Source organism: Trachurus trachurus (genome assembly GCF_905171665.1).
Source record: "Trachurus trachurus genome assembly, chromosome: 24".
Classification (NCBI taxonomy): Eukaryota; Metazoa; Chordata; class Actinopteri; order Carangiformes; family Carangidae; genus Trachurus; species Trachurus trachurus.
Genome location: NC_139910.1, coordinates 16899407 through 16912637, shown reverse-complemented (window position 1 = coordinate 16912637; position 13231 = coordinate 16899407). Strand labels below are relative to the sequence as shown.

Here is a 13231-nt window from a genome sequence, read left to right as displayed (position 1 = left end):
ATGGATTGGGCTGTAACTGGGTCTACAGACCATCAGTGCTTATCAGAAATAGAAAATCCTGATGGCATTTTTTTCCTAAAACACTATATCCTGATCTAAAGAATAATGTTCTACACATAGTCTGTATGTTTGTGCTGTATCTTAGATTACAGACTCTTCGGGTCAATGCCCTTCACTGAATATGTTGTATCTGTGCCCCACTGCTATGTAAAATCTAGATCTGTTGCTACTGCTCTCACTGTAGTGTTTACCTTTTTTTCACACTGCTCCAAGAGGGAAAACAAGATTTAAAAATTCCAATAAAATATTATCCTTATTGCATATGAATCCTAAAAGAAGAGGCACAATCAATAAAACAAAAAACGTGTACGCTACAGGTATTGGAATATTTTGAATGTCATCACTGCAGATTATTAAGTCGCTTGTGCTCTCTGTCTCTGTCTTTAAAACCCTATCAGGCAGAAGATGTTCTGTAATAGTTCTAAATCTGCTCCGCAGCCATAGTCATGTACTGCCATCTGCTGGCCAAACCGTGAACTGATAAAATACACAAGGGGTTTATTCTCTAGCTGCCAAAATTCCCATGATAAATGTGACTTTATAACTGAACATGAGATGTTCTAAGGGACTGAGCAGATTGGTGAGTAAAGTTGTTCATCTTTTTTGGGGGAGGAAACAAAAACAGAGTCACAGAAAAGGTGGAGGCACATGATAAAGATCTGACACCACAGTCTGAGGGAGAAAGGCGTAAGGCGGAGCTGTCTCCCACTTCAGCACCAAGGACAGCATCATAGACTTATCAATACACAGCACAGAGAGAGCTACTGATATTTCACAGCCATGTTCACAGTCATAGATTTTAGTAACTCGCACAACCAGTCAGATAAAGGATCAATGAGTCAGGCGGCCCGAGAGTTACATATATTAAACCACCCACTTTCTCTGCTGCCAGGGGATAGAGAGGGGGGGTGGCAGGTCAATGAGAATGAAGTGTATAGTCATTTTGCTAACAAGGCAAGGGAGATGACATCCCCCCTCATACCACCTTAAGTTTCTCCATCAAACTTCTCCATTATGAACCTTAACTATCATCAGGAGTCACACAATCTGACTGATCATCTCCCTGAACACTGGCATGAGGGAGGTGTCACAGGTGTGTGTGTGTGTGTGTGTGTGTGTGTGTGTGTGTGTGTGTGTGTGTGTGTGTGTGTGTGTGTGTGTGTGTGTGTGTGTGTGTGTGTGTGTGTGTGTGTGTGTGTGTGTGTGTGTGTGTGTGTGTGTGTGTGTGTGTGTGTTGGACTTTGATAGTAAGGTAGGTCATAAACACCACACACATCCTAGATGTTCTTAATAATCTGATTTAAAAAATTGTTAGCAATATTATCTCTAGGTTCAGTTCCCAGGCCTGGGACCTTTCTGGGCGAGGTTGCTCCTCTGGCTTCCATCTTGTTTGGTATTGCTGTGTTTTGTTTGTCAGTTTTATATTGTGTATGTTTTTAGCTGTTTGGTGTAACAGAATTTCAGACATCCTGGTATGTTCCCTTTATCACCTGCAGGGAGACGGATAAACTTTAATGGTTAGAGGATGATGCCGATGTCATTCTATACTTTTCTGATCTCTATAAATGTCATGAAAATCTTAAACAAACCATCCCTCAACATCTGAGAACATCTGTCCTAGTTTGTCACTTTGTTTTGCATTTTTAATTGTATGAAAAGTGCTATTAAAAAGTTTGTTTGATTGATTGATGGATCGATTGTCTGTGTCTGTCCTTTCACAAATATGCTGTTGAAAAATCTAAATAAATCCAAAATTATAGATACATGTGAATTTGATCTGAAATCTACAACACAAAATCGTTCTGTCTAATTTTACATGTGTCACACATACCACCTCACACTAGTGTAGTGGCAATGGCTTTATCCAACCAGCAACCACTGAAGAAATTTGTAGTAAGGACACACAGCGTTATTGACCCAAAATTCACACTTTGTTACTCTTATGAATTTTGTCAAAAAGCTTACTGGAATGGCCAAACAGCAGCTCAAGGCAGCTCTACTTGATTCCAGTGGTTGGGAAGTTGTTAGAGTATTTGGTTCTTGAATGTGTGGGTCCATTAAAGAGTAGGGGTAATTGGTCAGATCCAATGAAGTTATTTTCTTGTCTAATTTTCTTTGTTGAAAGAAATGCTCACGACCACAAGAGGGCAGGAGTGCACAGCTGCAAGGAGCCCTCTTTATAATTCATGAGCCTGACAACCACATGAACTCTTTTGCTCAAGGTTCAAGCCCAGAGTCACAGCCAGTCAGAGTAATTAAAACACTATAATGAGTTTGATGACACTTGAAAAAAATTTTAATAAATAATGTAACATTAAGGTTAAGTTCTTTAATCACGATGTTGCAATATTGACAATAGAAAACAGTGAGATAGAGCATTATGAAAAGGTTGGCTGATATTGTATCCTTTTTAAACAATTGTCTGTATTAAGATGACTTATTTTTAATCAATGGCAGAGGATGTTGTTCTGAGTTCAAAAATATGAATTGATGACCGATTGATTTTTTTGAAATTAGTTTTTTATATTTCTGTGGCAGCAGTTGAAACACTGAGCAACCTACATCACATTCAGCCACACTCACATTACATCTGAGGAAGTCTAGGTTTCTTTAAAGTGAAGTTTGAATTTACACCAAATTGCTGTTATTTAGTTGACCTAATAATAACAGAAACACATGCTTATTTAACACAATACAGTTCAACAGTACCACAAACTGCAGCCTTCAAAAATGACAATGTCATCTTGACTTAATTCCATATAACTGTTGCAAAAAATGTGCGCAATAGGCAAGGCAAGGCAAGGCATCTTTATTTATGTAACAACTCAATGTGCTTTAAATAAAGACAAAACAAAAAAAATCCAGGAAATATATTATATTCCTCTCCTATCTGTCATGATGATTTTTAAATGACACCCATATATTGAGTTTTAAATGTCAATGCAATGGGTGTGTGTGTTATTACAACAGTTGTTTGATACTCTGCTGTTCCTGTCTTACCAAACAAGTTAGTTAGCCTACTTGGACATAGGTATACTGGGATGATGGCCAAGAACTGACGTTCTTTTTTTCCTTTATAAACTCAGATCCTACATCATCCATATCCTGATAAATCTACAACAGAATTTAAACCTCCCAGACAAATAGTACTGAAAAGCAAAGGCATGGCTCCCCTGCAAATTTAATTTGATATTCAGCATAGCTTTGCATGTGAGATGGTGAAAGAGGGAAGCAGAAAAAGAGGGTGTGTTTCCATGAATGGCCTTGTGCATGTCATCATGTGTGCACAGACAGTTAATTTATACTGTATTAAGAAGCTTGCATTTATTTAAAAAATCTTACTGTTGTGTGTTGTGTCATACAGGTTCACTTGAATGCACACACTGTATATCAAAGGAAAACATACGAAAATAAGGTATGACTACTCTGTCTACCACTCCCCCACTTTGAACAAAAACAAATCTATTGATTAATTTGTTTTGATTTGCACAACCAACATCCTAGTTTGGCCTTTAAACTGTCAATAGGTCTGCCGCTGATTACCCTACCATTACTGTGTTGTAGCTACATTGGTGAGTAAGACTTTCTTTTCTAAGTAATATTAAGTAGCCTAAAACAGAGCTATATCGCATTGTTTGTCAGAATCAAACCAATGACTGTTCTACACTGAGAGAAAGTAGCCTTGAAAGCATACATTTACAATGTGTAGGCTTAGTTGCTTATAGTGCTTTTAACCTGAAATGCTGAAAGTGTTTTCCAATGTGGTATTTAAGACACAGGACTAAACCTAAGGAAAACAATCTGTGACTTTGCTGACATAGTCCGACAAGTAGGCCACTCATAGTTATCTCAGTTACCAAGTCATTGCATAACGCACATGCACATGCACGCGCACACACACCCACACACATCTCTGGTAAACTAAACTGAGGCTCAAATGACAGTGGTTCACAACAGGTCAGACTTTGGATCCTATAGGCCAATATCTAAATACATCTCTGCAGAAGTAGGCCAAGCACAAACTGAATGTTACAGGCACATTAGGGTACATTCTGTCATATGTAAAGCAGCAGGGGCAGATGGGACAGCTCAGCCCTACAGCTTGCTGCAGAAACAGGGCATGGGAACTGACTGAGCATTTCAGGCAGGTGGCCACTCCGTTTGTTTTCATTGGCAGCTTGTGTGAAACAGCATTATTGATACAGGTGTATTTTTTTTTTATTGCTGGTTGACTTATATCGATGATTACAGCAACATACATAAATTCGTGATGAGCTATAAGTGCAGCACAGAAATCATTTGCAACTTCAAACTATTACAGAAGAGCAACAATAGCTTGCAAGGATACTTTGTTTACAATAAATACATAGTTCTATAGGCAATTCCAGATTGACACGTCTGGACCAATGAGATTTCACGGTAGAAGCCAAATCTTCGCTTCCTATTCGTGGTCCGGGCAAACGTGGGCGGGGCTAACAAGTGCCTTACCAAAACAAGCCGAATGCGTGCGTCGACACGAGCCGCAGATAGGAGTCGCGAGCGAAGGAAAAGTTTAGTCCGGTGGGGAAACTTTGGAGGAGAAGTAAGCGAATGGAGGCGACACGACAAACACGACTCTGAGCTCACAAAAACAAAACAAAACAAAAAACTCGGCTGGGGCGTCAGGTAGGAAAATTGTCACTGCATACAGCTGTTGTCAACTGAAATAGTGTAGCGAAGTGCATGTAAATAAGTGCAAGCCCACACTTGAAGTCGGTGTCTCAAAGGAACCTGTCGGTGTTGGCATACAAACGTTGTGTTTTTGATGAGGTGGTAACTGAGGTCCGCAAAATGAACTTGGACCATCTTTAAACCAAGCTTTATGTATTAAATACAAAAAGATGTGGTCCCATTGTGTAGCCTCACACAGAATATAACACATGACACCCTTTCATATGCTGTTGCAGGTTGCTGAGGATGGGGTACAGTCCAAATGAATGCGAGACTACACACTTTCAATGCGCTAGACACGACAAAATAAGAAAAACAAGAGATGATAGAAGTGTAAACTAAAAACAACAGTCTTGGCAGGCTTACACTCGCACCTCTGTGTCCAAGAACCGACTGCAAATGTCCATTGTGAGCTTCAAAGAGCTGGTATTTATGACACAGGCTTTCATTAGGGGACTTGCAAGTATCCAGGACCACCAAAAGGCATCAGCTGGTGTGAGGTTGACCCTGGATTGCCTTATGCAGTCCTTCGGGAAATGCCTAGGCTCAGTGTTTTACTGAAATGAAGTGAAACAGTGCTCTGTTCCTCTGTGATGTTCCTGTAACTTGTGTTGTATCCATGGCAAGGATAAAACTTTGTTAATAGCACCCAGTATTGAAGGATGGTGCACTGAGAGCTGGCACCAAATGTGTGGTCACTTGCTAACTTGTTTTACGGGGGTCTAAATGTGAACATTTTGTCACTAATAGGCAATTTTAAGGGTGCTTGTGTTAAGACAACATTTTACATCTGAGAAGAACTTTTTATTGTGTTTAATGAAACATAATGTGTATGTAGCCTAATATATTTTTTCAAAATAAAGTGTAATAAAAGGTACTGGCATTTTAACAGAGAGCATCGATTTACAGTCTGGGAGTTTCCTCCTAGGAAATAGTGCTATCCATCAGCCTGCAGTTCAGGTCTGGGATCAAACTTTTGAGTGTCTTTGTGTGTGCGTATTTGCGTAATGTGTTTGTGTGTATCTGTTTTACCTAGGCCTACTGTTAGTGCTGGTTGACAATGGACCCTGACAGTGAGACCAAGAAGATGGCCTCTTGCCACCAAGGCGACCCATCCTCTGAGACCCAGGCACTGGCCCCACCCAGAGGCCCAGGTACAGTGAGATTGTTTTGATATGGTGTAATTAAGGGTTGTTTTTATTTGATCTAAACACATACCTAAGTCACAGGTGTGTCTGTGTTCTTCATAGCTTACTTGGGCATAAGTTATAATGGGGACCTCCCCACATCTTACATTTCCTGGCTCGCACCACCAAGCCTCCATTAACAGTTGAGTCGAATGTAAAACTCAAGTGTACTGAAAATCAGTATTGTTCAATGCTAACCTTTGACCTCCTCCAAGAAACATCTTTACTGGCCAGATAGCTTTTCCAGCGACCCTCCCACGAATCTGTAACTAATGTAAAAAGTCCTGCTGTGAGTTTTGAGTCATCCAGTCAGTTGGCAACTTGGTTGTGGTATGAAGCAAGTCCACATAGCCAGGATATGTTTTCATGTTTTCATCAGCTGCTAGTGTCACAGGACACATGCATGGACAGGCATCTTGTGTAACTTGTATTACCAGGCTTGTTATGGTGTTAATAGGCAACACCATCAGAGGTTTAGCTGTAGCAAGATTGATGTGAGAAATGAAATCTAACTCAGAATTAAAAATAATTATTAGAAAAGCCAGAGTATACTTATATGTATACTTGAATATAACGTCAATATATGCAGGAATGATAATTTAATTTCTTTCTGAGTAAATACTTCAGCTCTTTTCTCTGATGATGAAAAATCTATAATGAAGATGTGATGCAAATGTAAAAAATAATAATAATAAAAATGCCAGGCTGTTGCTGCTACCAAAGCAGAGAGAGGAGAAGTAGTTAATGTTTGATGTGGTCAGAATGACTCAAATGTTCAATTATAACCGTGGGAAATATTTAACAGTGTGTGAATAATTTTTCTAATAAAAGACATCAGAGGGTTTAGTTTTTATTTCCAGTTATCGTCTTAAATTCCCTCATGTTATCCTGAGCTGCAGTGACAAATTGTAAAAGATTAAAACTTTATTGTAAACTCTTTTCCGGTTGAAATAATCACTTAGTTTTTCCAGTAATCTGGTTGGTCAGTAGTTGGACTGTTGACAGTTTTTTTTCTCTAAACCCTCTGAAGTAAAGTAACCATGGAGATTTACCTCCGTAAGAAGTGAACCATCGTTGTAACCCTTGTAAACCCGCTGTTAAACCTGAAGTAACCTGATAACCCTTAAATCCTGCTCCATATTACAGGCAGCCTCCGTGTACAGTAGCCTTATGTGTGAAAACAGTGATGGGTTTTGCACATAAACTGTTTCTCAAACTCTGATTAATAATGAAGCCAAATGTTTTTTATGACTGTTTTTATGCTTACTGCGGGTCACTCTGACCTAGGTGGCACAACATCAAAAATGTGACACAGATTGGTCACTGATCACTCATTACTCATCCAAAACTTAATCTAATCACATATACTACTACTATACTACTGGGCTTGAGCTTTATTGTGATGTATGAAACACTGACTCTGATTTAATTGGACTTGGCACTGCTTTTAGAGCACCTGTAACAATCCCTAACTGGAAGTGGGTATTACCAGCACATGATTTGAAAGAAAAACTTTATGCATTAAACACAGTCCAGAGACTCACTGAAAAATGTGTAAAGAATAATAAGTGAATGTACAAGTGCTCCAATGCATGTATGTCGACATTAGCATTTCAAATGTTTTGTTCACATTATTAGATAAAGTCACACATGGAAAAAGATTACTGCAGTTTGTACCTGTGTCAGTGTTTCTCTTGCATTTTGAACCATACAGATTAAATACATTTTACCGGCATGCTTATCAGAACCACAGCAGTAAAATCCATAAGAATATATAAGATTATACAGCCTCTTTACAAAGTTTAGATAATATTGATAGCAATAGCAATAACAAAGGTTAACAACAGTTACAAGGGTCATTAATAGCAGTTGTGGATTTATGTTTAAAGATGATTATATCTGTGTTTGAATGCTGAGCTTATGGGTTTTATGTTTGTTCCTTCCCTATCTACCTCACTGTAATGATAATGATATTTATGTTAACTCACAAGATACATGCCAGACAATGCATGTGGAAATTGCATGTCTTACACGCACAAGCATATAATGACTTACAAGATTGCTTCAGCATTCTTCCTGTGAACCTCCGACCTCTAATTCCACACAGTCAGCACTGTTAAGGCAGCTTTGTGGTTGGGGGAAACCTCCAGGGAGAAAATATGTCAGCGGGCCAGAAGGTATGGCACACAGCACTTGGAAAACTTTTTAAAAAAATGTCTAATGATGCTATCTGGCCTTTTACCTGGTCACCCTGGCTCTGACATCACACTGTTAGTGGAAGTAACCCAATCCTGCGTTCCTCTCTGCCTCTTTGTGTGCAAATTCTCTCCCATTGTGGAGAAGCGTTTCCTTATACCGTGTCTTTGATAACTTAATGTTGACATTTGTGCTTTTACAGAGTGTCCCACACCCAACCACTGAATGCAGTCAGTTTTCTATCTCATCCAATGTTATTACTGTAATCTTTATTTAAAGCAATTACCTTTACAGAAGCTTTTGTTGCTCAAGAATCTGTTGGCTACGGATAAAACCAATAAGACATGTTACCTTCAACATTTAGACATGTTGCCCCACCCCTCCTGCTGCATGTCATCTTAACCCGGATTACAACAACTGCATGGACGATTATTTGCTGCTTTACAGCTTGACTAGTTGTAAAGAACACAGTACTTGTTTGATCACCCAAGGGAACAAATAGTCATCTAGTTGACCTCACTCAAGAAGATCCACTTCAGCATGATGATTCAACATGACATTTCCTATCTATCTATCTATCTATCTATCTATCTATCTATCTATCTATCTATCTATCTATCTATCTATCTATCTATCTATCTATATACATACAGTATATATATATATATATATATATATATATATATATATATATATATATATATATATATATATATATATATATATATATGAAAGTGAAAATGTCTCTTCTCTTCAGTTTCTCTGCCACTTTTAAAAATGCAGGTTCCAAAATACATAAAAAATATGCCATGAAAAAAAGCTCATCATTCTATAAAGATAAATAAAGGCAAAGGGTGTTTGGGTTAGAAAATTAGATTGAAATCACATGCCTGAGGTTCATAAAAAGTACCTTGACCTAAAAAGAACAAAACTTTAACAATGAATAAATGATAATACATGGTTAGATACATATATGACATATCAAGACAATGAAAGGTGAAGGTTGCTGTGAACTTATTTATGATTTCTGTCATGGTAAAGTTAGGCTAAATGTGTAAATCCTTGAGGTTGAAGGTTGGGATCAGACCTTTGGTTGGATAGCTGATATCTTGAAGCACATTCTCTGACTCCATGTTTTGTGTCCCTCTCTCCAGGCTGCAGCTGGCTGGTGGTGGTAGCAGCTGTAGCAGCCTCTCTGAGCGGCCTGATGCTGGGCTACGAGATGGGCCTGACCTCCGGGGTCCTGCTGCAGCTGCGCGGCGTTCTCTCTCTCTCCTGCCGGGAACAGGAACTGCTGGTCAGCTCCCACCTGGTCGGAGCTCTGCTCATCTGCCTCGCCGGAGGCCCCATACTGGATCGCTATGGCCGCCGCTGTACTCTGCTCCTGAGCGCCGCCCTCGTGGTCGCAGGGACCGTCGTGCTCATCGCCCTGACTTCGCTTGCCGCACTGACAATAGGCCGAGTGATAGTCGGCATGGGTACGGCGCTGTCTGGGACGGCGGCGTGTCTGTATATTGCGGAAATCTCCCCGAGAGAGAGGAGGGGTCTGCTGGTGACGCTGTACGAGCTGATGTTGGTCGTGGGTGTCATGCTGGGATTCAGCTGCAGTTACGCCTTTGCCACCGTGCCCTCCGGTTGGGCGTACACATTTGGATTAGTGATCCCCCCAGCACTGCTGCAAGTAGGCGCACTCATGTTCCTCCCACCCAGTCCACGCTTCTTGGTCACTCGGGGTAAGATGGAGCAGGCCAAGATAGTGATGGCCAGAATGAGAGGTGGGGTAACGGAGCGTGTAGAAGCAGAGCTCAAGGACATCCAGACGGGACTGAAAGAAGAATCAGAGTACAGTTTCCGGGAGTTGTTCAGCACCAAGGCCAACCTGCGTTCACGACTGCTAACGGGCATCGCTTTAGTGTTTCTCCAGCAGGCTACTGGTCAACCTAACATCCTCTCCTATGCCTCACCACTCCTCCGTAGCGTAGGCTTCGACAGCGACGCTGCGGCAACCTTGGCCTCCACGGGGTTTGGAGTAGTCAAAGTAGTTGGCACAATCCCTGCTGTGTTGCTGGTCGACCGGGTGGGACCCAAGAGCTTTTTGTGTGTGGGTGCTGTCGCAATGGGAATGTCGCTGGCTGTACTCGGTACACTGACACTACAAAGCCACACTCACCTCACCAGCCTGTGCAAAAGTCACACTACGCCAAACCACACACAAATCCCATGGGATTTAAACAGAACCTCCACAGACTTGGACAACAGTGGCATTTTTTCTACTGACCTCCCCAGCCACTGGGCGAGCGAGGACACGCAGAGGACTAACAGAGAGGATGCTGGGATTAGGGAGTCAGGAGGAGGAAGGACTCGCGTAGAAGTGTCATCCACACTGAAGTGGGCATCACTGATCAGTTTGCTGGTGTATGTTGCAGCTTTCTCTATTGGCCTCGGACCAAGTAAGAACTCACTGTCTGATGTCGATTCACCCACTCCACTGGTGCTCCCATGCACCGATAGGAGTGGGTGAATCAATCTATACCATTATCAATTTAACGGAATGTATAGGAACTCACATGTTAAAGGGATAATTCAACATTTTGGCAAATTGGCCATAATAACGGAACGTTACCAGACAGAGTTGTTTTAGAGGTAAATTCATGCGAAACCGCTGATGCCCGTTGCCTTCAGGGGCAGTTTTTCGGCAAGCAGTCTCTGCATTTGCCTCGAAAACAACTCGTGTCATGTAACGTTCTGTTATTATCTCATAGTGTGGTGAATGTGCAGGTCACAACTTGTCCACGAGAGCGTTTTGGAGTTGTTGAAATGAGTTTGATGAGGGAAACCAAGAAATCCCATGAGCCTCCAGTAGCTCTGAGCAGCTCGTGGCTCGGCTCCGCCGCTCTAAAAATAGCTTGCACTAAAGGTAACGAACCTACTGCTATAACTATAGGTATTATGGCAATAGGCCAAAATGTTGAACGATCCCTTTAAGAATTTATTTGCTATATTATGTTCAAATGATTTTGTTCAGTGATTGTTCATGTTAATTTGACAGATGCCTGTCAATCATCACCTCTTATCCTCTGTACATTCCTGCCATTGTTTTCTTTCCTTTCCAGTGGTGTATGTGGTTCTCAGCGAGATCTTTCCCATGGGGGTCAGAGGCAGGGCTGTGTCTGTGGTGTCAGCCGTAAACTGGGCCACAAACCTTCTCATCTCCATGACCTTCCTCACATTTACCGGTGTGTTTATGTGTTTGTGTTTGTTTTATCCATCAGCTATAAAGTACTGGATGTATGTTCAGGCCGCCAGTGAGGCAGAGCTGTATTTTTTTTTTTTTTTTTAGAACATAAGCGTTTCTGTTCTGCAAACAATCATTTCCATTGAACAATTTTTTTAAAACATACATTTTAACAAAAATAATGGTGTTTGCATTTCCTTTGTTTAAACATAATCCTGACTTTGTAATGATTCAATTTTATAGCTAGAGAACATGGGTTTATCTCCTGAAAAAACAAAGGTGTTGCAGGATTTTCTCTCCACTGGGCACTCTATTCAAATATCAAATATTTGCTCTGCCTTGATATTCAGTTTAGCATTTAACATTTTAGACATTTATTTTCAGCCTTTATTTTCCTATGTAAACTTGTCTGTCTGATCCATCTAAATTGTATCACTATTAGGTAATAGCAAGTTAAACACAGCTGAAAACATCTGTTTCTTTACTGTTGTTTTTTCTAGAAAAGATTGGAGTTCCTAATGTGATGTTCCTCTACGCTGTCATGAGCTTCGTTCTCCTGGTGTTTGTCATCCTCTGTGTTCCTGAGACCAAAGGTCGCACACTGGAGGAGATATCCAAAGAACTGGCTAAGAAGTGAGTGTCAGCCTACATGTGACGTAAAATACTGTCATCAGTTTATCTTGTGAACTAACGACTTGTTTTATCTTCCATCTCTCTCTCTCTCTCTCTCTCTCTCTCTCTCTCTCTCTCTCTCTCTCTCTCTCTCTGTGTTTTATCAGAAAGCCTTTCAAAGTGAGTCTCTGTCGGCAGGTCAAGCCTCAGGAGAGCCTGATCAGCAGCATCACCTCCTCAGAAATGCCAGTAAACAGCTGAGTCCCTTACCATGTCGCTACAGTACTCCTCAACCGGGGGGACATTCAAGAACAGTAATCATGAAAGACACTGGGGAACAACTCACCCACCTCACATAATGGAGGCGTTAATTACTCAAAAAGAGGATAGCTCAGGGTTCATGCAACAGTTACAGAAGGTAGCCAACTCGAATTGAATGTGAGATTATACTGTATATTCACTTGCCTATGCTTTGTTCTTACCTTCATCCTTTTGTAGCATAGTCACAGTGTAGAAAGAGACATTTTCCACCTTTGCTTCAGGATTGAACTCTCTAGCAGCTGCCAGCCGAAGGGATGGGGCTCTGCACTACTACAGTCTTTTAGTCCTTTGAATGTTGTTTCACTGACCTAACATTATGGTGACTAATAACCCCAGTTTGCTTTACTGGAGAATCTAACACTAATCCCTTCAAACCAAATTAACACAGTTAAGTAAATTCAGATAACATGACAGTGTGTTGAGGTAAAGTAATAGCACCATTACTGTATATATCAGGTTAACATTGCAGCATGTGCTCTGACTGAGGCTCATTTACATGTTATAGGAATGTGATCAAGACAATGCTAATGAGTGACCACATTCAGCTCGTTTGGTAGCTGAAAAAAACCTAAACCCATCACATCACATCTGTAATATTGGCTAGATAATTTATTGACTAGCACAGTTGTAGAAAAAAAAAAGTTTGTTTATTTTTTTTTACTTTTGACAGTGATGCCAAAATCATGCTTAGTTGATTGAGTAAAATGTTGTACTGCAAGAAAATAATATGTGGACCTTTTCTCAATTACAATTGCACATTTTTTTAAAATCTTTACTTACCATTATCTTTTCTTATGTTGTGAAATGTGTAAATGTGTTTGAAATGTCTGTCACAGGAAATCGTATGAAACTATCATAATAATGGGTATTATGTTGAAACTGGTACATAAAACCTGTAATAGGGACGAAT

The 13231-nt window shown here is 40.5% G+C and overlaps 1 protein-coding gene across 1 annotated transcript; it reads left to right on the top strand.

Annotated features, from left to right (window-relative positions):
• Positions 1–4587: 4587 nt before the first annotated feature.
• On the top strand, positions 4588–13229 carry slc2a12 (solute carrier family 2 member 12). Its single transcript, XM_084000471.1, has 6 exons — positions 4588–4725; positions 5807–5924; positions 9308–10603; positions 11267–11389; positions 11889–12021; positions 12168–13229. Exons 2-6 carry the CDS (start codon positions 5831–5833, stop codon positions 12259–12261), a joined length of 1740 nt encoding a protein of 579 aa, XP_083856597.1. The 5' UTR covers positions 4588–4725; positions 5807–5830; the 3' UTR covers positions 12262–13229.
• The last annotated feature ends 2 nt before the right edge of the window (positions 13230–13231 follow it).